The 27,442-nt window shown below is 40.7% G+C and overlaps 1 protein-coding gene across 1 annotated transcript; it reads left to right on the top strand.

The window, feature by feature from the left end:
• RAB20 (RAB20, member RAS oncogene family) lies at window positions 1–27,442 on the top strand. The gene is made up of 2 exons (XM_050908812.1): window positions 1–193; window positions 26,328–27,442. The coding sequence occupies exons 1-2, from the start codon at window positions 22–24 to the stop codon at window positions 26,846–26,848; spliced, it is 693 nt and encodes a 230-aa protein (XP_050764769.1). The 5' UTR covers window positions 1–21; the 3' UTR covers window positions 26,849–27,442.

The raw sequence follows: 27,442 nt of genomic DNA, 5'->3' as shown, positions 1-27,442 counted from the left end.
GACAGGACGGGCCGAGCCGCGATGAAGAAGCCGGACGGGAAGGTGGTGCTGCTGGGGGACATGAACGTGGGCAAGACCTCCCTGCTGCACCGCTACATGGAGAGGCGCTTCCAGGAGACGGTCAGCACCGTCGGAGGCGCCTTCTACCTCAAGCAGTGGGGGCCGTACAACATCTCCATCTGGGACACGGCAGGTGAGACCCGCGGCGCGGCCCCTCTCCCGGGCGCGGTGCCGGGCGGGCCCGGAGGAGCGGGGCGGGGGGGGGAGTCCGGCCCCGCGGGGTCCTGGTGTTTCCCGGTGGAAAGGGCCTCCCAGAAACTTGCGGGGTGTTTGCCGGCGGGCTGCCCCGCTCCTCTGGGTCCGGTGAGAGCGGCGCTTTGCCCCTCCGCCGTCTCGGGCGGGGACTGCCCGCCGACACCGTCCGTGGTTTGGTCGCTACGCGTATGTTCTTCTTTTCCCTCATTTTGGCTCGGCCCTAATGTAAAGGCTGCTGATGGGAAAGGCTGCGTTCGGGTCACCTCGCTCGGGACGGCTTCGCCTTCCCGAGAACCGGAGCGCAGGAGATGGAGAGGCGAACCCCGCTCTGCCCCGGCGGGGGAGGCCGGGACCGGGAAATCTTCCCTGAGTGCCTGGTGCTTAGCGCGTTATTTCGGTACTGCTGTAAAGTCTGAAAAGAAACACGTTTTTGACGGGCCAAAAGGAGCCTTACCACTGCTAATCTCTAGCATTTTTGGACCTGCTTTGCAAAATGTGGATGTACGGAGAAGATGCCCGTTTGCTTTCTCTTGCCTGGGTAGATGGCTACTGACTGCAAATTCAGGCAGGAGTTAGCGAGGTTACAACTTCTGTTCATCACTTCTCGCTGTGTGCTTTCGAATGTCCAATTGATATCAGCTGGTGTCAGACTCAGGCTTTCAAATGCACGCAGCTCGCCAACTGTTCAGACGTGGCTCGCTCTTTCACCGCAGCAATAAGAGCCCACGCATGAGGATTTAATGCGCAGAGAGCATGGGCTGCAGGCGGTTTCTGTCTGGGATAGCAGCAAGGGGTTGTCTGGCCTGCTGTCTTGCGGCAGGCAGCACCTCTGGGAGGCGGGTTGTGGTTTGGAGTCCTGGGGTGGAGGAGGTGGGAGGGTATAGACTGGAGAAGTGGCTTGTGGTCTTGGTCATATGAATATCTTTCTCTTGGTTATTAGGTCAGGAAGCTCTGCTCTGTCATGGAGAGGGTCAGACTACCCTGAAAAATGAGATCTATGAACGTTCTTGCCTGTTAAGTTGCTCGTGAAAGAAGTATCTTGTTCAATATTTTTCTTGTTCTCACGTTTAGCTGAATTTTGTTAAAATTTGTTAGTGGCAATATGAAGAATGCAGATTATATTTTCTTGTGAAACTTGGGGAGCTGCAGTAGTGTGCAATATTCCAGTTTCCTCTGGGTGACGTTTGGGAGGGAAGTCCATTTGCTGTGTCACTTCATGTCACAATCTAGTCCAAAATGGTTTTTCCTGCATCAGGAATCGAGAAGGAGGAAGGGGGGAATGAAACTGCTGAGAAGTTATGCAGAAATACTTTTTGGAGGAGGGGAGGAGATGTTTAAGCGCTTTTGCTTCTTGCATTTCTTAATCTATTACTAATAGATTCATCATCTATTACTATGATGAAAGCTTGCTAGCAGTAGTTCTGTTTTAAATACACGTTCTATGTCCTTTGCAATATCTTTTAAAAAATTCTATTTCAGTTTTAGAATTGACATGTTTTACTGCGGGGAGTCTCTTGCAGGCAACTGCTGCTTGTTTCTAGTAAGCCAGACCCATGTGGGTGATTAGCAGTGGGCTTTATTTCAACAGAAGGATTATCTTGGTGAGATTGTTCTTTGCTAATTTCCCTTACACCCTTCTGCTTTTTTTTTTTTTAATCATATGCTATAAAATAAGTTCCTCCTAGGCTTTGTCTTCTGGTTTTAGAGCCCTTTTTTGAGTTGTTTATACTTATTGCAGTATTCTGTTCAGTATTAGTTGAGGATTCAGGTTCCAGCTTTATGTGGGATCTGGAAAGCTCCAGAGGTGGTTCTCCATATGCCAGGTGAAGCACCCAGGCGATACCTGTCTCAGGACAATGCAAGTGTTCAGAGCTCATTGCCTTCCTAGTGGCCGGAGTTCCCTCCGCACCCTGGAGCAGGGCCACTGCCGATGCCACTGCCTGCGTAGCACCGCAGTAGAAGCTCCTGCTGCTTCCTGAGCCGCGGTGGGACTCCTGTAGCAGGATGGCTGAAGCTCTGTTTGCAGAGCACCAGTTGAAAAGCGTTGTTGTATTGTACTGAGGGCGGCATAACGCATCTTCCTCATTCTTCTCTGTTGTTGGAGTAAGCGTCGAGCCCAGCGTCCCCTCTCTTGCGTTTCAGAGGCAGGTACGGACTCTTGCACCATCTCCCCATTGACTCGTGCTCCTGCAGAACAATGGAAGTTGCCAAGACTGGGATAGACTGTGTTGGGGCCTGTGGGCTCTGGTTTATTAACAGCTGTCATTAATCTTCTAAGAAATGGCACCTCCCAGGGCACATATGTGCTTTCTGCTGTCCTGGTGGAGAAGGAAGAGACCTTGTGGACACTGCAACTCTGATGTTAAGTCAACAAGGGGATTCAAAAGCCTGCGTTTTTTTTGGTTTGGGTTTTTTTTTTTTTATTATTTTGTGTGGACCTTACGCTTTTGCTGGCCACAACGTGTCTGCAGTCCTTGGTCTGTGGTTCTTATCTCTCTGTGGTGTCACTGTCTTATCTCTGCCAGGTGGTAACAAGTAAGCTTGGAATTCTTGTAGTAAGGAGGAGTTTAAAATTTAGCTCTTTTGTCTGTTTATTAACCTACTATTGCTTAGTACTGAATTCCTGTGAAGCAGTTACAGGGTCATCAAATACAGATACATTGTTTTCTTTAACTGTGCATGCATAGATATATAGGGGAATCCAGAAAGAAAAGATCATCCAGGAGATTAAAAATTCTTTAGCACAACAATATGACGAAAGTATGGTTCAGTGTTTGCACCCATCTTATCTACCTAAATACTGAGTGCCAACTCAAGATGTCTGTCTTAATACCCCAATAGTACTTTATACAATGTACAAATATGGAAGATTCGGCCTAGAAAATGAGGGGATGCTTGGTAGTAAGTACTACACTAGTTCAGTACTCTAGTAAAATACACAATTATACAAGGTTAACTGGAATGCATGTTCTTTTTTAATTTTCTTAGTTCATGTTATATGTAGTATGTGAATGTGTTTTTATTTTTGTTGTTGCTTATCAGCATTATTTTGGGGACTGTTATCTTCATAGAAGTCCCCTATATTTTACTTTCACTTCAGTTTGGATGGTTATTTGTTATTCTGGTATGGGTTAGGCAGTTGGCTGTGACAATGTAAACCTGATACACTGAAACTTCGTTCCTGTAATACGGGGGTTTATTTTTACGAGATTAGACTTTCGTGATTGAGGAGTATATGTGCAATAGCCGTGATGGATCAAAAGTTAAGTATGCATGGATATTAGTACTACATCGGTTTAATTGCCGATCTTCTGAATTATTGAAAATATGTGTCATTTTTACTCATCACTCTGATCTTGCATTACTTCTCACTCTGTTATTCAGAAAAATCTCACATTTTTTCCAGGAAGAATTAAATTTGCTTGCCAAAGTGCTTAAAATGTATGTTTCTGTGTTGTTATCACTCAGTAAATCACAGAAGTGCACACCTGACCTGTTCTACCAAGTTAGGTCTGAAGTGCAAATCAGTTATACTAGGGAGGACTCTTCTCTTGGCTGTACATTCACACCCCTCCTTATCTTGGAAAAATCAACTGCTTAGTCTAGTCTAAATCTTTCATATTCTTATCCGCAGGTCTTGTAAAATGGGTGTGCAGAAGTTGTCAGACCTGATTATTTTTTATGTAAATGCTCACAGCAAATAATTCAACATTTCCAGTTTTCCAATCTGATGATTATGAGAGAAGTTATTTGGAAATTGCATTCAACTCAAGGAAACAAATAAGCCACAGATGGAAGAGTACTTGGGAGAAGTATCATATGCTTGCCATGTTTTTATGCTCTTTTTTTCCTAACCATCTGCTTTGACTCTTTCTCCATTGTCAGAGGCTTGGATAGATGGTTTTGTGTCTGACGCAGCGTGCCTGCTGTTGTATTCTTGGTGCAGAGAATTATTTATTTACTCCTTATATTCTGATGCTACAAATTATATTTGCTTGTTTTCTGTTTGGGTCAGTTAATTCAAAGGAATTTAAAAAAGTGCATAAACTATACAAAAAAGAGAGAAACTGTAAACTTTTAGCATGTTTTAAATCACTAGTCTACTGGATAGAGGCCTAGTCTCTAAAGCATTTGAGTGTATGCTTTGAGACGTTCATAGTAGTACGTTTGAAGTATTTTTCTGAACCAAGGAAGGTAAGCAACAGCATCAGCCAGAAGAACTTTCTCACGTGAAAGGATTGGAGGTTGGAGACTCAGGATGTCAAAGCTATATATATATGTGTGTGTGTGTATATATATGTATCTTCTAGGCAGTGCTGACAGCAACTGCAGAGTAAACCAAAACTTCCTGCTGGGCGTTGATGGCATGCAGCTCTGACCTAGCGCGTAGCCTTTTATCTCGGGCAGCGCAAACACATCCTGAAGTTCTGAGGGTCTTGGTCCTGCTCCACCTTTAAACCTGGAATACTAACGCGTGATGGCTGCAGTTAACAATGTTGTGGGAGTCTTTCAGATGTTCAGGCATATTTTCTGATGCCTTGATATTTCAAAAGGAAAAACTTGTTTGTGTGTTAGATTTCAGTCTCTTTAAGTTGACATTTGTTCACCTGACAGATAAGTGGTGCCCCCAGCAGCAAGGTTTCTTAATTATTAGTGGTCATGTCCCCTGTGTTGCTGGCTTAGTATTAGAGCAGCCAACTGGTAAGTTAATGACAAGTATTTCATAAAGTTCACTTCATGATCCTGTAATTGTATTTTAAGAAAGAGGCTGGGTTTTGAACTTACCAACAGATAGTCACGCAGCTTTATAATAGGGAAACATAAAGGTTAACTGGGAACGCAAACTTCCCTTTTTTTCCTTCCTCTCATCATGAGCTAGCTGTCTGCATGTGAAAGCTGATTTGACTATTTTCTTCTGCGAATATTCAGCTATCAGTTCATATTTTTACACCCTCCACCCCTTTATTTTGCACCTGCAGATTTTTTTTGTGACTTTTCACTTGTCAGAGCTAGTAGGGACAAAGGAGATAAACATAGCCTGGAAAAGGCTTTTCTGTGGCTTGGGTCAACTGCAGTGTATCTGTGTAAGGAATGCTTACATCTCTTGTGACTGGTTCGCTGATGTCTGATGGATCGGTGCTGGTGAGCATGTGTGAATTGCTCACAGTTTCTGATCTCTGGTCGCCAGTGTTTCGCTGGCAGCAGTGCAGGCAACTGCCTATGCTGAGCTTTCTCTGGCTAGGTGTGAGTATTTAGCTAGTAAGAAGCATTAGGTTCTTCCCTCGCTTAGTTAGGCTTTGAGGTTGTTTTGTTTTGTTTTTTTTTTCCTCAGAATTTATCTGTGTTGATGTACATTTCCTTCTGCACGTTTTTCTCCTGGAAAGGGTGTGACCCAGTGAAGTTGGACCCTCAGGGGAAACCTGGGATGGGGTGTGACTCAGTCCTTGGAGTACGAGATCAGCCCAGGTAGGCTGGTCTCCGCTGCCCTGGAGTCAAACGTTCCAGTGTGGTGAACAATATACAAATTGGCTGTAGGTAGGGAGGAAGCATGGTCCTCCATCATATTGAAACAGAACAAAGAAAGAGTAGGATTAAGTGGCGTATTTTCCTCACAAGTGAAGACTGATCGTAGCTACTCTGTTTGATGTTCTGCTGGTTTTGACTGTTGGAAGTAGAGGATTACAACAGGGGAAAAGAAGCTACAGATGAGATGGTTAGGTAGGTTAATCAAAGCCAAAGAGGACTCTGAGGCACGTGGGAAGGCCTTTCTGAACCCGATGAAATGGTGACAGAGCAGCAGTTGGGGTTGGGTGTTGCTGAATGTGTGATGAGGTATCTCTAATTGAGGAGGTTGCTTGTTGGAAGGGTTTAGGGGATATCACCTCAAAAAGTATCTTGGGCATCAAGGATCATTTAGTGAGGAAGGCTGCTGAGTGTACCTGTGCTCAAGAGGTGGGAACTTAAGATAAGAGATAGAAATTATGGAGAATAAAATGCCTTAAGTTTGTTGCCGGTGAGTCACGGCTCGGGGGCCAGTTGCCACCAAGAGGCTTTGATTTTTTGCTTTTTGCCTTTGGGAAAATTATCCTGCAGAATATGATGTTGGCCTCTGCGTATTGTTCATAATTGTTGCAAGTAAAACAATGACAGGTGAGGACCAGTGCCTCATACACAAGTAGTGTGGCTTCCCTGGGATTACTGTGTACGGTTATAGTCCCCACATCTTGAAAAGGAAATCGTAAGAGCGGAGGTTCAAAGGGACAGTATGGCTAGCTGCCGAGAAAAATCTCTTGTGTACGTGGGGAAGACCCCTGAAGAGTTCACTGTCAGCAAGCTCTGTATCTAAAGCCTCTGAAGCAGATTCAGAGGCAGGAATAAAGGTTTAGCTTTAGACCATCCCTGGAAGCATGGTTTTGTTGTTGTGAAACAGTGCACCAGATTACTTTTTTCTGCAACGAATGTTTCCTGAAAAGAGCAGAATAACTTGGGAAGTGATTAAAAATATGAAGAAATAATGAATTGTCTGGAGAAAGTCCTGGAGGAAGTTCTATTTTCCATGTCCCACAACTTAAAAATACAACGATACACAAGTAAAGTCAAAGGTAGCGAATTCACTGCTGCTGAAAGAAATTGCTTTTGTATGCAAATGAAGTAAATATATGGAAACACTTTGTCAGAGGGAATTGTGAAAAATACACATCAAAAAGAAACAGGAGACAAAAGTAACACACTTTGCTTATTCAGCTATGGATAACTCACTTTATTGAAGGAGGAGTTTTGTTTCTAATGTGTAATTTTAGTCCTGACTATTGGGAAGGCAAGCTAATGGGGAGGGTAAGCCATTTTGTTGTGACTACTTGATGCAGGCCAAGATAAATGTCGTGTATGAACCTCTGCGGTAACCTCTGTATTCCAGCCCCCACGTTAAATCCCTGCTTTGCATGTGGTATTTAATAATAGCGTGCAAAGTGACTGTGCTGTTCTAGCCTAAGTGGGAAACTACTTGATGCTTCAGTGAGGCGCTCTCTGAATAGTATCAGTGACCTGAGGTCTGTACCTGGCTAAAGCTGTCCAGTGTCATGCCACGGCATTGCGGCTTGACGAACATTAGCACCTTTGGAGTCCTCAGTAGCACCTCAGCTTCTATAACAAAAGAGGTTGTCTTTGCTTTCTAATTTTAGCCTGGAGTGAGGCCTGAGTTCTAGAGTCATATTGTAAAAGTGGGGCGAGGGGTTAATATTGACCATTTTCAGGTACATCTGAGTGGATGGTGGAAGGGAGAACAAGAATGTATGTTTGTCTGGTCTCTGGTGCATGGCCTGTGTTCTTGTTTTTCAATGTGAAAATTTTGCTTCTTGGCTTTGGCTGATACAAATGAGTTTGTACAAGTCCTTGAATTGATTGAATATGTCTGTTTTAAACCCATGTTTTAAAGCCCCAGATCCTAGGCTGGAGCGATACTGAGAATCTTCATAATGAAGAGTTTGTGCCTTTGGCATTGCATCCCTTCTTCCCTGCTTACTGAAGGAAGAGGTGTATTTTCCAGATATCTCTGTCAAAATTGACTTGACAGCTGAAAGGTTAGTTTAAGTGTTGACTGTCTGCTTTGTGACAATACTGAAAATGTATGAAAGAGGGAGGCATGAACAAGAGAAATGGTTAGTGAAACAATGTAAATGCAATGGCAAAGCTGCTGACAAAAATTGCAGATGTATGGAAATTCATCATCCTGGTGAATCGGGAGCAGGTGGGAGAAATTGTAGAAAATTTCAGAAGCGTGTCCAAGAACTGCATTATTTGCTTCAGTAAAACTGGTCTCATAGTAGGGTACGTGCAAAGGCATAAATAGGTGTTCTGTGCAAGAAAGCAAGTTATTAATACCCTGTTGCACTTTTCAGTTTGACTTTAGTATTTGTGAAATGTATACCTGAGCTGTCTAAGAAACAACCACTCTTTCAACAGTTTGAGCATGAGGGGGAAGACACTGGGACGGGATGGGATACTTTTTTCCCCCAGTAGTTCTCTCTCTAGCTGAGTAAATAGTGTTGCACAGAACAGCAAAAAGCTTCATTAGCTGTAACACAGAGATGAATGTGTACAAAGTAACTCATGTTGACTCAATTATGGTTATTTCTGGAGTACCAGGCTCGTGCCATAGTGAAAAACAAATAGCTACTTAAAATCAGTATTGTATGTTTAGGTGCCTGAACTCAGGCAGTCTGGGTTGTGATGTCTTTTTCTATTGACTAGGCAATGAACTTTTACTCTTTCCTTCAGAAGGAGGGTGACAGTGGGTGCTTAAAATACAAGTATGGGGCAGGTAACCAGCTGTTAGCTGTATGGTTTTACAATTACTTCTTTGAGCGCTCATGTATGGCGAGTAGTTTTCTTGCTTCATCTCACACGTACATACACATTATGGTGCACAAATGTCAAAGCCAGGGAGGCTCATAGCCAGCTTCACAGTGCCTTGGCTGAGCTGCTCCTGATACTTAGGCTAGTTTAAGTATCTTTACTTCACACTGCAATCACATCTTGTATCATAGATGAGTTGTTTGCTTCACTACAATTACTATCTCGTGTTGAAGCCGCTAGCCATGTGAGCTTCCAAGCGATTTCTCCTGTGGCGGTGTTTCACTGCCTGAACTGAAGGTACACTTAGTAATTCCTTGTCTGAGTCACATTGTACTATTGCAAAATATCCAAACAAGTAACCTTTGTTTGGGTCTCTGTCGAGAAAGACGCTGAGTCTGCGGTGGATACATTTGGAGCCATTGAAAATTATGGAACAGAAAGAATCATTTTCTCTTCCAAGTCTGAATTATCTGCTTTCTTCCAGGTGAACACTGGGTAGAACATCCTGGGATTTGATCAAAAGGCATCAAACCTGTGATGAATTCCTTTTCCTGCACCTGTCATATTAACTATAACTTCATATGCAGTACCTGAAGATATGCCTAGGGAATGAGATTTGAACTTGGTGATTATACTTAGCTTATGCAAGTGGTACTGCTGAGAGCAGAGGTGGTCAAAGGAAATGAGTTGGTTTTGCTCTTAATTTAAATGAATTCTCAACATATGTAGCTTGCCATCCTTCACCACCCAAGATCCAGGATAACATCCTTTAGGACAACCAACTCAATAAGCATCCAAGATTTCCTAATCCTACTAACCTACCTGGGTGTGGAAAAAACCAAATCTAGAAGAGAACTTCTTAACATCGTTTTTAAAGGGAGACAGATCACCAGATGTGTTTGTGAATCTTCTGATATATCTGTCCATCTCTTAGGAAGCTGACTAGAATTGAAATTGGCTTTGCATGGGCCACCAAGGAGCCGTTCATGGAAGAACTCTGCTGACAGTCTAAAGACCTGTGTGAGCTTGAATTTATTAGTGTTTTATAGACAAAGCAAAAAGAGGAAAATGTGTATTTGAGCTTTTGCCTTTTCACCAATTCCATTGGAGCACAAATACATTTCGGTCTAGTTTGTAGCATGGTGGAAACTTCATGTACAGGACTCCAGGAGGAGAGACACTTAAAACTTTCAATACTCAAACAGGCTAACGTCTTATTAGGAGTTAAAGCTTCTGTGCTTTCAGGTTCTTTCTGTTCTGCCCTTTCACAAATTCTTTTTTTGCTTTTGCTTTTTTCTGTCATGAAAATAATTCATCATATCCTCAGCTACAGAGAATATCTCCTTTTTCCTTTTTTTTTTTTTTCTGGTCGACAGGTTAATGAATTGAAGATTGGAATAATTTTGCTCAATAATGATTCAGCATCTGATATAGATACTTTTCCCTGTTCCCTCAGCCTCTCCTGTTGATCCACTGATATTTTTTTCTTTAATCTGTTACATGATTTAATATTCCTAACCACTGTTTTTGTACTTCAGGAGATTCCTACAAAATACAGAGAAAAGATGTTGTCTGGCCATCCAACTGCTCTTATATACTTAGTTTAAGAATAATGGTCTTCAGTAGAGCTGAAATAGGAGGACATTTTTGTTTTACATTCTGCGGCTGATCACTACTTAGGAATTTTTAGTAACATATAATATTCGACCATGGATATTTAAATACTTGAGGTTTTATTCTTCTCTTAAGTATATCATTATCTGTAAAATGAAGAATGGCTTAGACTTCCAGGAAAGTGTTCTTCCTGTAAGAATACATTAACTAGAAATCCCAAAGAAACAGTTTGGGAAGTGGGGCAAGAGAAATTAATGTGTAGTACAGTTCATGAAGAATGTGAAGCAAAAGTTAGGTAGATTGAAATAGACTTTAAAACAAATGTCTAAATGCTGGTCATTAGCTGGGTAATAATTGCTCCACATGGAGTCAACCAACTTTGATTTCTGCTTAAGCTCACGTTCCCAATCCGCTCAATGACAGCAGTATAAAAACATACATGTGTGGTGATGTGCCCTGGTTGCAATGACCTTCAGTTGAGCTCCTGCTCTCTGCTTCCCTTTCCCCAGGGGTTTGGGCTGACTGACTTCCCTTTCTGGTTGTGTAGGTTACTTCAGCGATGGGACTGAAGCTTCATGCAGTTTAATGCCTTATGTTGTGAAAGTCCTCAGAAGTTCAGTTTCTGTTCTTCATAGTGGGGTCTGTGAGCTGGATGTACAGATCTGTTGTTGCTCTCTTCTTAATTTTGAAGTTAGAAATAAGGCGCTTAGTTATATTTTAGCGGATTTTTTGTTTATTATTTATTTGTTTCCATTCTCCGGCTGTCATTTGCTCTCAAAAAAAGCAAATAGTTTTGTTCATTCAGAAAAGGGAGAAATGACCAGAATCTGTAGTGGTTTATAGTTAAAAAACAAATGAAAGAAAAAGCCCTATGTAGTTGAGTTGTCATCTTCCAAGCTTCATAAAAGGGATCATCAAATCTTGTGGGTTGCTGCAAGTGAGACTTAGGTGTTTTAAAACAAAACAAAAAAACCCCACTGGTATAATGAGTGATTTTTTTTTTTTTTTTCTCTGATACAGGCTGTTGCTTATTTAAAAAGTAAATCTCTAGTTTTGTGAAACTGAAAATGTCTCACACCATTTGGCTCCTCCAACCCCTGCCAGTATGATTACTTCTTATTTTTATGAGGAGGAACACTCCTATCAGACTATCTTTAGGACATGAGCTTTCCCTCCCACAGCAGATAGCTATATGTATCGCGTTCATATTGCTTCCCTTATCTCTTTTCCTGTTTCAGCATTGTATGCCCTTTCCACATTGTCCTGCTCAACGTCTTTTTTTTTACTTCAAGCCTTGGAAGCCCAGTGGAAGTGGAATAGTTGGTGTCTATCCTCTTTTTGAGTGGCAGAGCACTTTGTGACCTAGAGATGCTGCCTCATCGCCTTAATTATGAAAGAAAAGGATGTAATGCATGCAAATCTGTAGGCAGTTCCCTTTCAGTAAGTCGCTTCCCCTCATGGCATGAGGGTTGAATGGATAGATACTGGACAGTGGTAACATTGCTCTTTGTAGGTTATTCTGTATAGAAAGTTCGGAACTGAGTTGTTTATGGTTTTTAGTGGCACTCCCTTTGTGCCAGGTTGGAGAAGGTTAATGACACGAGATCGATTTCTACCATGCCTGTTTTGTGGTTTTCTTGTCTTTAATCCTCAAATTCATGCCTCTAAACAGTGAATACTAAATATGCTCTTAAGAGTGTAGGCAGAGAAGCCAGAAGTGGAATTAAAGGGGAGACATAGTGCTGGAAATGTAAAAGCCATGTATTCATCTAAGCAAGCACAAGTTCTGAAAACACAAGCCATGCGTCCTGAGATAAAATTATCTGAATGAGGTGAACAAGTTTTAAGTACATTCCCGTAAAACCCAGGTGGCAACTGTGTGTCTGGCATGGTCTCCCACTTTTGGTATTTGCTGAAGGCAGCCCACTGGATCATCAGAACTTCCTCCTGCTTTTGACAAATAGCAACTGTCCAGAAGCACCCAGTGAAGAAGACTTCAGCTGAATAGAAACTGGTGGTGATTGGTAAGGAGTAGAAGCAGTTGTAATTTTCTTGAGGATAAATTATGTGTGAATGAATTGCATGTGTTCTTAGTTGAGAGCCTGCCTATAAATGAACTGATGTTGAAACAAATCATAAAAATATCTGTCTATTGAGTGGGCCTAGGTTTATGTCCGATGTTACTAATGTGAGCTTCTCTTCAAAAAAAATAAAACAGTAGATTTTTCACTCAGTTTGCAAGATCCATGGCGTTTACTTCTACCAATTTAGCAAGGTTTAAATATTTTTCAAATGGCTAGTGATGGCTGGTTTAAAGTTAAACTCAGTGTTACCAATCAGGAGCTAGCATATAGTTATCTACTACAGCTGAGTTCCATTTCACCAGAAGATAGTTTAACCTTAAATAAGAGGCACTTATCAAGTATTTGCTGGGGCAGACCACCTGTGGGTGCCTGCTATCTATCTGATAACCATAGCTTCCCAAGGCATTTCAGACAACTCTGTGTTACTCATCACGCGTGCAAGAATCATTTCTCATTTTTGAAACATGTGACACAGAAGGTCACTTCTGACAAGACAACCTGCCAGCTCTCAGAAGTGTTTTTGTGAAACCTGGTCTCTGTTTTTCAGAATATGAATGTTGCGATTTGTAGACAGCCCCCCCCCCCCCCCGTGGTGAACAGTGATGATACCTGCATTCAGCTGCTGTCTTGCACTAACTTCTGATTTGTAAAAGATAGGTCATTTAGAAGTATTTCTAGTCCTCCTCTTCCTGTCATCTACTCCTAATCAACCTGGAAAGGCACTAGGAGGATAAAAGATTTTTGGAAATAGTTCTTGAGGTACTGTCTGCAATTGGGCTTAGTAATTAATTTTATCTCCAAAAGGAATCATGGCCAATATACTTGGGTCCCTCCCTCTATATTGTAGGGCTGCAGTGCCTGTACTGAACAAAGCTGTGCTGCTGCTGTGGGAGAAGAGGATGGTCTCTGGCTGTGGGGAAGGGTGGGAAGGTGTGTTCCCAGGGATATGTGGCCGGGTTGTCCTCAAAGTTTTCCAGGCTGATTACCAAAAGCTAAAAAGCTGTTGCTTCTGGTGCCCCGGTGCTGTGGTAAAAGCACTCTGGAGATCCCTGAAAATGTCTGAAGACTGAGCTTTTTGCAGTGTCTTAAAACCTTCTGGCCGGTGTCCTGGGATGGCCCTGAAGTGGAGCACTGTGTGAGGGGCGGCGCTGTCGCCGCTGCTAATGCTTCCTAAGTATTGACAGCAGGATGGAAAGAAGTGTCATTGAAGTGGGGCTGATGGAAAATAGGTACTGTCATAGCTATCATTCTGGTAAGCGAAGCTCTCCTGTGGGTCTGTGAAAGAGAAAGCTAACTTACTGTGTTATTGCATGACTCTCCTTGGGTGGGTGTGCACAAAAAGGTTTATAGCTGCACATGGGTGGTTTGGTTTCCTATACTTGGGAAGAAGGGATTTGAAGACTGACAGCCAGGAGGCAGAAATACATATGATATGTTTGGGGTTAAAGTGGTAATGTGGAAAAAGAATAATGTTTCTAATAGATTAGACCATTCAATTTTATTTATGGTTGGATACAAAACTTAATCCAAAGAGGATCTGCAATGAGTAACTATGAACTATTTTTCTTGTCTAAAATGTCACTGTCCTTAATTAAGATGTTTATTAAGTTCACGGCATTTCCTCACTCAAAAAATGGTATGGTGTATTGTACTGATTGACTTGGTGTGTATGTAGTTACCCTTCTGCAAAAAATCCTACGGGAATTTTGATTTAAAAAAAAAAAAAGTTGCAAAGATATCTAAGGCAAAAGCAAAGTATCTAATGAGGAAGTTGAAAAACCTAAGTAAACTTAAAACAGGAATAAAAATGAATAAAAACAGGAAGCATTTCTCATCTGTGAGGGAGCGGGCAGATGCTGACTTGCTAACTCTTTGCTGAGACCTGGCAGGAATGCCTGGCAAGTGGTAACATTTCAGAGTGCTTACTGAGATACATTTAGGAGGGCAATCTCAATTAACCCTACCCATCTCTGGATTTATTTTATTTTTTAAAAATTACGTACCTGTATCAATGTTTGCTTGGGTGAACTGGAAGCCAGGTTAACTTGCCAGCTCCTTATTGAGCAATATAAAACATCCAGTATGCGTGGAGTGACCTCCCAACCCCGAACTGTGCTAAAATACACCCGGCCATGCATTCCTGCCTGAGCTAAGGACCTGCTTCTCAGTTTGAAGAGCAAACTTTGGGAGGGAGTGTGGGCTTTGAAGATCTCCTTTCTGAGTGACTCTGAAGATAAGGACCTGGTAACAGCCTCTGCTTAGCGATTGTGTAGAGGAGTGGGCTCATCTGCAGTGCATGTTCTCCTGTGGTAAGGAATGGTAAATTTAAGGAAAAAGTATCAGTTTTCAGGTACTGGAAAGAAAAACCAGCTGCTTTTAGAACTCATCCTGCGGGAAATGAATTGCTTTTCTTAGGAGGGACTTTTCTTTGAGGAGATGGATTGGTGTTCCAGCGGGCATTACAACCAAAAGGCTTCTTGCACAACCCAGAAGCGAGCGTCTCACGCAGGCGAGGTTGTTTTACAGCCCCGTCCTGTAACTGGCCTCTTTGTTACCCGCCGCTGAGCAATATTTGACCGTCAAGCTCTGCTGGTGCAGTTAAGTGTTCAGTGCTATTGCTTCCTGCAGAACTCTTCCAAAGTAAATCCGAAGGGGTATTTTTTTTTTCCCTCGTGGTTTGCTTCCAATCATAACTTGCCTTAAGAAGGTCATCTGCCAAATGACCACTTCTCTTTAAGTAGCAGTTTAAAATTGTCTTTTAAACATAAAGCCGCAGAAGAGTTTTACATCGATGCTTACATTTTACTTACTCAGATTTAAACTTCTAAATTAATCCTTGCACTCCTGCTCTCATTTTAGTACAGGCATACAGGACCTTCATAAATTTAACTCTCAAGCACCCTGCCATGTTTTCGTTTCAGTAGAGATGGTGTTGATGCTAGATTTCAGCTGGAGTTCTGGTGGAGCATTCGCTCGCAGACAGAATAATAATGTGCCATAAATCTGGCATGCCCTCATTTCTTTTGCCAGACTTCAGTGTTTAGGTAAAACATCTTCCTACACAACTGTGAGGTTTCAGAGGGAAATAGATAAATACCAGTGTCGTTTTTTCAGTTTGTGTTGCAGATGCACTCAAGATATGCTTGCTGGACTGGTGGGGCTAAGGTCAATTCTGTTCATCTCTTACAAGGCATTACCCTTCCAGACAGCTGAAAATATGTGAACTGCTTGTAGCTTCTGGAGTTATTTCCTTCTCTTAAAAATAAACACAGTACATCAAGAGAACTAAATAAAATGGGTGGTTTGGAAAAAGTAAGTCTTATCTAGCTAAATGAAGAAGTTATGCAGGATTGTAGAGACATCAGTGGGATCTTTAGCTACAAATAGGTTGGGTTGGGGTTTTTTTTTCTTTTTTTGCAGGTCTAGCCAAAGTTTTTGTTGGCAAAAACATGCTAGGTAGTGTGGTTAGGAGCTTTTTTCTATGTAATGCTTTGTGTTACTAGGCATAATACGATTAAGTTTAAAACTTTGGATAGAAAGCATATTGGTGGAGTAAAATTGGTGTTTTGCTGGGAACTTTGATTTTTAAATTAAAATTCTTGTGAGTTTAGAAGCTCGGGCTTAATTTCATTATTAGAATGGTAAGTTCTGACTTATTCTCACAAGAAAAATAATTTTGTATTTATGCAACAGAACAGATTCCAGGTACTCTTTTGTCCCAGAAAAGCTGAAACTAGTTCATGGGCTAAATCTTGTAGATAATAGGGATCTTCTCTGATAGTATTTCTTCTCCTTTATATAGGAGTTGTGCAGCTCCTTTGTCTGGTGAAGACATTGCTGGTATCTATATTCATAGATACCATGAATATGCATTTAGTCAAAGACAGTTTATAAGTCTCTTTATAAAAAGATGATTGCAGCTAGAAATATGCAGACTAAACAAATGTGTAAGGCTGCAAATAAAGAGAGACTAATGGTATGGAGTGCTGGTAGCAGGTTAAGCTAGATTCATTTGGGCAACAATGTGTATTTTGCAAGGTCCATTGAGTTGGTAGTAGATGACAAAGTGAGCTCTTGGTACCTCGTGGTGTCCCAGAGTCTATGAGCTGTTCTGAAAAGTATACCAAGTGTAGGGAGGGATGAAAGTAGTGAAGAATTTAAGTAACCTTGTAGCTTCAGTGAGACACTTTTACAGTCTTGGTTATAGAATGATATGGAAGGACTGGAGAAAAGAGCTACCGGTATGGTTACTGGTTTAGAGGAATCTGCCAGAGGCAAAGAGCCTGAATATGAAAAAATGTTGATTTCTCTGGCCTAACAAGGAGGAGGTTAAGTCCTACAGGAATACCTTTTAGGGAGGAGTATGGAGTTTTTCTGGGGTTTGGGGAATGTGGTGGTTTTTAGTTTTGGGGGTTTTGTTTTGGTTTTTTGAAGAGGATACTTCATGAAGGTGAAAGTCTATCAAAATTCAGAGTCTGAAAGCTGAAATACAGAAAGCTTATTTGTGGGATATTAACTTCTCTTTCTTTGGCAGCTTTATATAATACAAATTCCTCCTCAGTCACAAGACGAGGGCTGAGTGAAATTCTATCATCTTTATTACGCACATCAGACTCGAATGAGGATTATGCTTGATCTCTGGCCTTGCTCTGTGAATTTTGTTTTTCTTTTGTTTTTTCTCTTCTCTCCCATGTTAACTTGATCTCCTCCTTCACTTGAGTGTGTCCGACTGGTCTGTCTTTGGGAACCAGTAATGGAAGTCTTCACTGCCAGTTATGGAATGAAAATTGACAAACTACTCTTCAGGGCTGGATTAAAAAGGTTTCTGGGAATATTTAAACTATTTCATGACCAAATAATACAGGATTTGGCAAGATGACTGAGGGATTTTTATTACAGTTAAGGTGTGGGTGAGAGGGTTTCATCTGCAGTAATCAGCTTTTTTGGATAGCTCTGTGACTCGGCATGCTCTGCAGGATGTAACAACGGATTGATCGGCACCAGCGTAAACTGCTAGGCATCTCCTTTTAGTTTAGCTGCCTTTCGCAAGTGAAGCTTTTACTTAAGAGCACATCTCTCCATAAACTATCACACTGTTAACTGTCGAAAAAACACAGCAAATCTTTACCCGTGTTTCAGTTGTGGGTTCTTTAAAGGTGTGCTGTGAGTTAAGGCTATATGTCTTTTGAGTCATTTCTTCAGCACATCAGAAAAATGTGGTGACTAGACATTTATTTTGGAGCTTCTACCAGCACATGCCTAGAAAGATAACCTTGTTGGAGGATATGAAATAAAACTAACCGTATAGCAAAAATTCCCATTATTTTCTGTTTTGCCACTTTTATTAAACAGGTTTTTGTGTGTGCTCTTTTACTGAAGAAAAACGTATCGCAACAAGCTGTCTTCTTCAGATAAAGCTCAGATGATCCTGTAGATCATTAACCATGTCTTACGGAGTTTGGCATGTGACGTGCAGTACGCCACGCTGACATTATTCTTGCATAACTTCTCAGCGTGCTTATTTGTCCTAACCATAAAAGGCCCATTTAAGTGAACTCCTTTGGAAGAATTGTTTTATGTGAATTGTGCCAAAGTATCACTTTTGGAATGGACTTGGTGTTTTACCGGTGATTAAAGAGTCGGTTGAAACTGCTTGAGCTATTGGTATAGTTCAAGTTTGATGAGGGAAAGCTGTTCTCAGAAAGGACAGGGGTGTGAAGGGGGTTGTTCTCCCAGCTGGTCAGGGCTGTCTTAAACGGGTTGTGCTATATAATCACTCTGGGTGCATACAGCAAAAAAGAAAAAAAGGAAACACAGCCGAAATAGAATTATGAGCACTTTTTACTGATGAAAACCATAAAAGGAGAAGCAAATTAGTAATAGTTGCTGCTGTCATTTATTTTAGGTGGCTGTTAAGGTGACTTTCCTTTTGAAAAAGCTGTAAACTAGGAATAAGCTTGAATCTGTAAAGAAGTATAGAGAGCATTACTATTAGCAAAGTTATTAATCCTTTTAAGGGAAGGCTCATCTTTCAGAAGGTAGATGAAGTGGCTAGAATTGTAGGGCAAAATCTTTTACCCACTTCATATTTGACAGTCCCTGCTGAAACATGTCCTGCAAACCTTATTTATGGCGTGTCAGTTATTTTTAGTTATTATATTTAAGGGGGAGGAGAAAGAAATAGGAAAAAGAAATCTGGATCTAGCCTTCTTCATTAAATGTATTACTATTCTTAGGTATAGAGTGTACTGGAATTTCCATTTCCAGTAAGTAAACACCCCCGTTTTCTTTATTTGAGATGCTTTCCAGCATACCCATCTTCCAGTGATTCTTTTTGTTTGTAAAGATTCCGAATTGATTCCTTTCCCAGCCATACTGGTGGTGATTACAACTCAAAAAATTGAATTCATATGCTGCCTTTGTACTGGAACAAGCAAAAAGAGCAAAACTTCATGGAGGTTACAGAGTGGGGTTTTTTCCTATAGTTTGTCTCTATGCTCTTCAAAAACTTACTCTTTTTAGATCTTTGTCCTGCTTTCCATATCTTTTTCTATGTCTGCTTTTTTTTTTGTGAAATGTAGTAGGGGGTAGAAGTACATGATTTGTGTTTTTTAGTGCCCTTAACTAAAGCGGGGGAAGTAAGAGTTGCTTAATGCACACTGGTAGTTGCTGGTGTGGACTAGCCTTCCAGGGGTAGTTGTCTCGTCTTGCCAAGGTGTAAATAGATAATTTAGATGCCTGAAATATGTTGGTTTTGTTACTTAAAACTTGTCCTTTATTTCCATTCCTTTATTTTTTTCCTTGCATATTACATTGGAGAGGGAATCCCCAGTAATAGGCCTTGATGCTTGGTAATGCTAATCATCCCATCCAGTTTTTCTCCGAATACTATTGTCACTTCTCCTCTTATTCCATGGAGAATATATTAATATCTGTTTAATATTCCTGCATAAGTTTCAAGGGGACAAATGGTTATCCTCCAAAGATAAAAGATAAGATTTATGCTCTTTTTTAAAAATTGTGTTTAAGAATTAGTCCTTTGAAATGGCCCTTCAGTTATTCATCGCTGTGTATTTTTCCTCATTTTTGATTCCTATCAAAATTTAGGTTTCCTAATAACAGAGTTTACATATATTTTGGGATATATTTTATTCCAGGAACTGCTGGATCACTGATGGTAGTTGAGTAGGCTTCTCAAAAATCTGTCTTTAATATTTTTATTTACACAGAAGGGTGCAGCTTAATCTCTCGGGATAAAAGACATATTGTGGCATCATAGCTCATAAATTTGGGATTATAGTGCCAGGGCATTTCCTGATTCATCAAAACCTTTCTCTGCCTCCAGTTAGATAACTAGTTGCATTTTCTCAAGTAATTTACCAAGCTGTTCAGACAAAATCAGATCTATTGAATTGAATGTTTAAATATTCGGTAGAATTCTATTCTATAACCTGCTGGTAGATTGTAGAAGACTTCTGTGTGTGAATTCAACAGGGACTAGACTATAGTGACATAATGTAATGCCACTTCCAGATCAGGGAAATAATGTTACATTCCTCTGGTATAACAGTGCACTGAACTCGAGACCTGCCTTTTATTCAAATCTCATGGAGTTAAATGTATTAGAAACCATCTTCTGCTTCACTGTTTATGGTTTGTAAGGCTTTCTCATCTGTGACAGACAGTTCAAATACATTGTTGGTTCCTTTGAATTTAGGACTTGCCTCCATTTGAATATTGTGATCTCTGACTGAAGTTGTGTTAATTGCTTCTATTTATTGTAAAAGTGTTCTTGAATAACCTCCATTTTCTACAACCAGATCTAAGGGGATTTAAGTAATTCATAGATAATGATTATGCAGTGGTAAGTTCTAGTTTTTCTAGCCACGGATTTTTGTGTCCAAGTGAAACATTTGTTAGTGGGGGTGTGATACTTCTAGTACGATAATTAAAGCTGACTGAAGGACAGGGCTCACTTTGATCGTGATTTCTTGTTTTACTGAAGTGAGAAGTGAATGGTTGCTCCCGTTCATGTGGCTTTCTTCCTCACAATGAACTGCAATTTTGCAGAAGGAGCTTTGCAAGCCCAAACTGATTCACGTTTGTAGAGTGGGGATGTTTGCGTGGTCTTGGGAATTTCAGACTCCTTCAGAACTTAAAGTATTTGTTCATTAAGTCAAAAATATATAAATTTAAGGAAGAGGTGGTCTCTTTTGCCATTTTAAATCTTCTTGTATTAGAAGATAGAGATACTTGACTTAGCAATTGAGAATAAGTTGCATTTAGAAATGGAGTAAGCTTGTCCCAATCATACATTACATTGAGCCTGCTTTCTTGACTGACTGACTTTGATGTTTTTTCTTTGGAGAGCTGTATTAAGGAATTTTCCTTTGTTCATTGTTCACTTAACCCATGTGGCTGTTATTTTCTTCTAACATGTGTAGCTCTTTCTCCTTTAAAACATGAAAGTGAAGCCCTTTGGGTATGAAGATCAGTACTTTCCTATGTTTATGTTAGGTACTGCTTTGGCCAAGACATCCATATCTAATTTTAATAACTTAAATAGAAGTTCCTGAAATAGGGCACAGTTTGTGCCTTGAATGTATCTAAGTAATGAGTATAAACAAAATAAATATTGTCTTGATTTTTAGTAGAGCTGGAGGTCTGAAACTTCAATATACACAAGAATATTCTATAATGTAGCATTGTGAATGTATAATACTAGGTGAAGGTGGAGCTTAAATGAATTTTCTAGTTGCTCAACTTTAATTGTTTTGGTGGTTGTTTTTTTTTTGGGGGTTTGTGGTGTGGTGGTTTTTTTTTGGTGGTTTTGTTTGTTTGTTTGTGTGGTTTGCCCGCTCCCCCCCCCCCCCCCCCCCCCCCCCCCCCCCCGCCAGGCTTTTATTCTATGGGGAATTTTGTCTTGGAGGAAAACCAAATGTTGGCATTTTTCTAATGGATCGTGAAATTGGGTATTCAGACAGCTCCTGGATATGTAAAAATTGAGCTCTCCAGTGCTTTCTGACTCATTTGTTTCCACTAATTCCTACTTATGTCCTCCACATTAATCCTTTGGGATGGAGAGCTTTATTTTTATCCCCAAGTAACCACAGGCATAGTCTTGTTCTTAAAGCTTCTGACTTCAAGGGAAATGTGATAAAGCTACCTAGAAGGAATAAATATCAATCTTGACGAACGTAGTGAAGAACTCTGACTTCATCAGTGTCAAAAGTTTACAGCCTAACTCACATGTGGGCAGGGGAATTTTCCTGAAACCTTCAGGGACCTTTATTGTTTGTTCTTTGATAGTCAGTATATGTCTTGGTATACGTGCACAAACAGAGATCTCAGTTCCTAGCAAAATTGTTTCCCCTAACGTCCTTTAAAGGGTCACAACTTTACTGCTTTGTCTGCAAACAGAAGGAAATGCTGTTCCCTTTTTAAAAGGGAGCTTCTTTGTCTACTCTTACGATCACGCGGAAGTTCCTGCTGAGGTAACTCAAGAGCATCAGGGTCACCTTTTGAACCTTCATCCATTGCAGCTGAATCCTCAACTCTCATTTCTTTCTAATACTGATTTCTGTGCTGTGTCATGGGTGTCATACTTGCTCTTTTCTTTCCTGTTTTGGCTGTCTCCTTGGGGGATAGTTCCTGTCTCTCTTTGTGTACACTCAAGTTCAGACTCTCTTATAAAGGAGAAAGCGGATTTGAAAGGCAAAACCTAGCTGATACCTTGTGTTTGTGTTAATTCCTCTCTGCTGTTCAGATTACAATCCTGCTTAAATTACAGTGAAAAATCCTTGGAACATACCTGGTTTATGGACTGAGAACTTTCTGGACAATTTTGCGCACGTGTTCATTTTTAATTCAATGTTAGTGTGCTTCTACTGCTCACCTTCGTGTACTTTTCCACACTACATATTTACTTTAGGAACTCAGAATTTAGGACCCCGCTCAGACTGTGATATCAGCGTAACAGCAGTACTTTTTCAGTACTTTCTGGAAGACCTTTTCAGCTCTTTAGTATTGGTAGTGTTTTATTCCCTCAAGACTTAAAGTAACAGTCTCTTTTGCATTCTTGTACGTGCTCAACACTGAGAGATTTAAGACTTGTTCTTCCAGTAGAGGATGTCTTGAAAGAGTGTGTGTGTGGGAAGTTATGCTACTTAAGAAGTTGTGGTGAAAGCCTTTGAAGAGGTGGTAGGTAAGGAACATTCAAATCTGGCTGGAGGAAATCTTTTGCTCTCATAAACGTCAACAGCAACTTCACAGGCTACTTTGGATACCACCCTCAGGGATGGCGGGCAGGAGGAGAACTCCAAGAAGGAGATTGGGGCAGTGGCTAGTGCTGCTGCTGTCAGTGGATCCTGCAGCTAGGAAGGGAAGGGGATGATCGGTCAGGCTGTGGTCCCATCCAGAGAAGGCGTTCACATGGGCTGGTGCCTTCCAGCTGAGAGGCTGGGGTGCTGTAGGAGGCTGACTAGACCAAAGCCTAGGCCTTGAGTTCAAGTGTCAGCACACTTTAAATCTAGCGTTGCTTATTTATCAGGCTGGCCTCTTGCAAGGTCTACTTTTCCATTCTTTCTCCCTTGGGTTTCTTATGAACTTTATGGTACTGAGGTCCATTTGGCTCAAAATTCTTAGATTTGTTTATGATGACCATCGTAGGACTTTGAAAATGCTTGTTGGCTGCACTGCTCCCAACTGGTATCCTGAGTGAGTCTCCAACAGGGTTTCATACACTTGCTGGAACAGCCTCTGAAAAGCTAATGGTGTTGCAGGTAGCGATATGGCTATAGGGTTGTCGAACTGCTGTAAAAAAGGCAAAATATAAAGATGAAACAAAAAATGGAAATTAGTTTTGGTTGCTTGGTGTTAAGAAATTTCCCTGATGTTGTGCCTTTGTAGTTGATTTGGTTCTTCTTGCAGTTCCTTTGATTGCAAATTATTTGATAGTTCTGGCACTCTTCCCTCTTACCTTTATTTTTTGAAAGGGTGAAATTGTTTAATTCTTGGATTCAGGGTTTACTGTGTAATTTAATTGTGTAAAAAGGTACGTGGTTGGAGTGGGACCAGATGGATCCAGAGAAAGAAATAACTGGCCATAAGAAGGGGGTGGCTGTTTTCATGCAGTAAGTTTTTCACCGTAAAGTCTGATACTATTTTGCCTGACACCTTGGGGACAGATAAGATATTAGTTTAAATACTTTGTGTAGTTTTGGGGTTTTTTCCACATCTAGGGTTGTTCCAGCCCTCAAGTGCCAGAAGTTCCTGTACAAGGAAACGGCGCTGCAAAAATAAATTATGCATTTTTTCTGCATGTAGATTGTGCTGTGTGGGTGAGTGAGAGAGACTATCCATAATTCCTCTGGCATAATTAATCCCTTATGCAAGGTAAATTCTTCTTACTGTTTTTTTCCCCTTTTCAACAATATATTAGTTGTAGAAGTAGCCAGTTTGTAGTTGGAGTGTAAAAGTGTCATGGTTTATATTATGCTGTGCAAGATTAGATTAGCATACAAATTCCATAAAACAAGTAATAGTATTGTTCTAGTACTCGGTTGCTGTAGCAAATGATTCTGGGGGCTGGATTTTATGGTTTAGGCATTTGAAGTGGGAGAATGGGGGGAGGATATATGTTCCATTGTGGTTTCCAGACCGCAGTATAATCAGGGTTCGGATGAAAACAAAGTAGGTCACGGCACAAACTTCTACTGAAAAATTGGAGACACTTAAAGACTCAGTTGCAGTGCAACTGAAAACACAACTTTGAATGTGAGATTGGAGGAAAAAGTGTAAAAGCACTGACCTCCACCCTCCCCTATATCCCAGTCTCCCTTGGCCTTACCCCCAACATACCTAAACAAGGGCATATCTATTCCCCCCCCCTTTTTTTTTCCTACCTACCAGATGATTGGTTAAAGAATTTCTTTTGCTGGAGGAAAACAAATTGGAGGTTATACAAAATTGCACAGAAGCAATTCTCTATAAACTTCGCCTAATGCTTTTCTGAACTCCGTTCATTGAACTTTTGACCTCTGCAATGTCATAGAACACTTTATTGCCAATTATTCACTGTGCAGGAAAGTATTTAAATGTGTGATTTTTTTTTTTTTTTTTTTTTTTTTAATGTGAAATCCTCATTTTCTGTGTTAGGAGAAAGAGTGAATAGTTGTTCCTGGGTTACTTTCTCAGTATTGGGCCTGAATCTATAGACATCTATTTATACCCTTTTTTCAGTCATTCACCAGCCTGAGAGATCCCACAATTTTTCCTCATGCAAAAGTTTTGCATACTTCTGAGCATCCTCACCAGCTTCCTTTTATACCTCTTTATAGTGTACTCTGCACCTTTTCAAATCTATTTCTCTGGCAGTTAGCAGAATTTCACTCAGTGTTAGAGGTGTGGTGAGCTTTGGATTTCGTGTTCTAGCTTGACGTTTTCCAGTTTTGTTTTACTGATAACGATGAACGCTTTGTCTCTTTTCTGATCACCTTGGAGTAGATTTCTGAAGTTTGTCAAAGGACTTACTACAGTGACTCAAAGATCTATTTTAAGTTCTATTCCTGACTGGAGATAGGCTCTGAGTTACTTTCACAGTGTGCATGTTCATGTGCAGATGTGTTTTCCCAATATATGCTGCTGTATTTTTTCAGCATGAATTTCTTCTGCCTTTCCTATTCCACAGTCATTTACAAGGATTTCATGATGCTGTAACTCGTGGTGGTCAGTAGCTTTGTGCAGAAAATGAATGTAACCAGATCACTTCCAGATTTTCTACAAATGGAGGCTCTGGGCAAAGAGACTGTATGAAAAGAATTGAAAAATGATGATTCTTAAATGTTCTGAACAGTGTAGTTCGCGCTTCTCTCTCTCTCCCCCCCCCCCCTTGTTCGTTCACACTTCTGTTCTGTAGTGACCTAAGGCTGACTCTGATGGCTGGTTGAAATCTAGTGTGTTTTATCTTTTTCTCGATCGAGTTTTGGGAAGTAAAGTGAATGTGCTATAGCAAATTCTACACGTAGCAGATATTTGGAGTAAGTTGCAGTTCTCGATAGGAAAGGAAAACACTGTTTGTCTATCTTCTGCCTCGTTTCCCTTAGTCCCTTTGCAACTACTGAAGAACATTGTTTGCTTCCTGGAATTTAAAGGAGAGTCAATTTTTGTCTTCCAAGAAACTAATTTGAAGGAGACCATCAAGGCTTAGTTGGAAGTGCTGGCAGATACTTGCTGAATGACGAGGAGGAAGAAATGTTTTGTTATTAACTGTTGGTTATTGAGTGATGGTCAGGGCAACTTAAAAGATAAATTACTCTTAAAATGTAGTTAAGGTTCTCTATATTGTATCTGTTTAATACTCTAAAAAAAAAAAAAAGTGTGAGTACTTGTGGTGGGACAGATGCATATCAATACAGGCTATATACGGCAGCATTAAAGACAACAAGTCTTTTTCTGTAAAGCCAATGTACCTGACAACTGTGGGCATGTACCACAGGTCTAAATTGCTTACAGAATCCTTCAAAACCTAGGAAGAAGTGGATTACTGACTTTGAAAGTGTGTACTGAATTTATCGGAGGAATAAGTTCTAGCAGAATTTGAAACAGTAGAACTTATTTTTTGTTTATAAATGGTTAAATAGGTGGAATGGGCCATCTGTGGATGCAAGCAGGGTAGTTGTTAAGGTGACAAATAAACTAGTATGCAATTTAATAAAAAACCAACAATTTTCTTTGCTTTCTGCAACTGTGAATGCTGCGTCACACTTGCTCACTCACTCATCTTTACAGATTCCCTGCTCTGAAATTGAGCAAGCGGTGAGCTGAGCTGTTCTGTGGCACTGTTGCACTCTTAAGGAAAAGCAGAAGGAAAAAACTGAAAATGCTAGAAACAACACATTTTTACCTTCACTGTTCCATCCAAACTTGTGAAATTGGCTTAAAATTCTTTGAACTCTTCTACTCAGTTAATAATGTAGCTTCCAGCACGCTAACTTTTTGTTGTGTTTAAACCTTTGCCAGGACGGGAGCAGTTTCATGGCCTCGGGTCTATGTACTGCAGAGGAGCAGCTGCTGTGATCCTCACGTATGATGTGAACAGCCTCCAAAGCCTGACAGAGCTGGAGGAAAGATTCTTGGCACTGACGGACAGTGCGAGTGCTGACTGCATTTTTGCTATTGTTGGAAATAAAGTTGACCTCACTGACGACTATGCTTTACCACCGGATGAAAATAGACCTGAGAAGTCTGTTGCCAGCTGTGGCTCGAAGGTGCGAAAACAAGTCCATGCAGAGGATGCGATTGCGCTCTATAAAAAGATACTAAAATACAAAATGCTGGATGAGAAGGATGTTCCAGCAGCTGAGAAAATGTGCTTTGAGACCAGTGCAAAAACAGGATACAAGGTGGACCACCTCTTTGAAACTGTGTTTGAGATGGTAGTCCCAATAATTGTACGGCAGAAAGCTGAGAGGCCACCGCAAACTGTAGACATTACGGACTACAAGCCAGCAAAAAGGACAAAATCTGGTTGTTGTGCCTGAACCATTTACATGACATAAGAAAAGGGGAGGGATTGTTGACTCCAGCAAACTGAGGAGTAACAAGTGCTTGCAGTTCACCAGAAAGGAAAAGTCAAAGAATAAATAGACTAAAACGATGTATGTGGAAAAAAAACAACAACCAACCAACCAAATCTTGTGACCATTAAAGGTTTCTGGGAAGCTCTGTGTATGAAAATGGGAATGTGAGTGAAATTATGGAGGAAGACTTGCCAGTTTCCATGGGCTCTGAAGACAAATGGTGTGTTAGTACAATTGGTAGCGACAATCATTTGAACAGTTTTGAAAGAGTCTGATTTTTAATGACTCGCTATTTCATGTTGCATGTAAATGATCCGTTTGTGTACCCTCGACAGCTTTCACATGATTATCATCTTTCCCCTTGCGATTCTAACTTTGGAAGATTGAACACATGGTACTTTTTTATTCTTAAGAAAAAAAGGAAAATCCAGGTATAATTTATATTTGTAGCTAATAAATCAATTACATTCTTTTTATGTCAGATATGACAGTGTAAGATTCAGAAGCTGAACTATTAAAATCACTGTGGATACATACTATTCATTTGGAGACTTT

Source organism: Gymnogyps californianus, chromosome 1 (assembly GCF_018139145.2).
Source record: "Gymnogyps californianus isolate 813 chromosome 1, ASM1813914v2, whole genome shotgun sequence".
Taxonomy (NCBI): Eukaryota; Metazoa; Chordata; class Aves; order Accipitriformes; family Cathartidae; genus Gymnogyps; species Gymnogyps californianus.
This window is presented reverse-complemented; position numbering and strand designations above follow the sequence as displayed.

Bases quoted from the DNA above. Each gene is read 5' to 3' on its own strand.
- RAB20 (XM_050908812.1), top strand. From the start codon at position 22: ATGAAGAAGCCGGACGGGAAGGTGGTGCTGCTGGGGGACATGAACGTG. The intron at 194-26,327 runs GTGAGACCCGCG...AACCTTTGCCAG, and splicing joins CTCCATCTGGGACACGGCAG to GACGGGAGCAGTTTCATGGC.